The following is a 392-nucleotide window of genomic DNA, read 5'->3' as shown; positions in this document are numbered from 1 at the left end:
TGGGCACCCCACGCCCTCTTTACTGAAGAACACCCCACTACCTGCCCCGGGGCACCCCAAAATCTGTCATGGGGTGTTTGGGGGGTTCCATAGGGGCTGCCCTTACTCTCATGATGCTCATTGACCACCCCAGTACCCCAAAACCTACCAGGTGTTTGGGGGGTTCAAGTGGGGCTGCCCTTCCCCCGGGGGTGCTCAGAGCCCACCCCAGCACCCCAAAACCTTCCCGGGGGGGATCCTACACCCCCTCCCTGGGGGGGCACATGCCAACGGGGGGGTGGTGACACCGGTGTCCCCCTCCCCAGGGACAACGTGTACCGGGTGAGCCTGGAGCCCAGCGGGGCGGGGGAGCTGCGCTACCACCGGGTGAGTGCCGGGGGGGTCTCGGGGGG

General features: G+C 67.1%; 1 protein-coding gene across 1 annotated transcript in view; it reads left to right on the top strand.

Annotated features, from left to right (window-relative positions):
- Positions 1-392, top strand: part of SEMA6B (semaphorin 6B) — a gene marked incomplete at its 5' end in the record, with an annotated part of 16748 nt that overhangs the window by 3064 nt on the left and 13292 nt on the right. Inside the window, 1 exon segment of the mRNA XM_017833619.1 lies at positions 306-381. Coding sequence (XP_017689108.1) covers positions 306-381 — 76 coding nt within the window.

This window comes from Lepidothrix coronata, unplaced genomic scaffold (genome assembly GCF_001604755.1).
Source record: "Lepidothrix coronata isolate B3197 unplaced genomic scaffold, Lepidothrix_coronata-1.0 Scaffold219, whole genome shotgun sequence".
NCBI lineage: Eukaryota > Metazoa > Chordata > Aves > Passeriformes > Pipridae > Lepidothrix > Lepidothrix coronata.
This window is presented reverse-complemented; position numbering and strand designations above follow the sequence as displayed.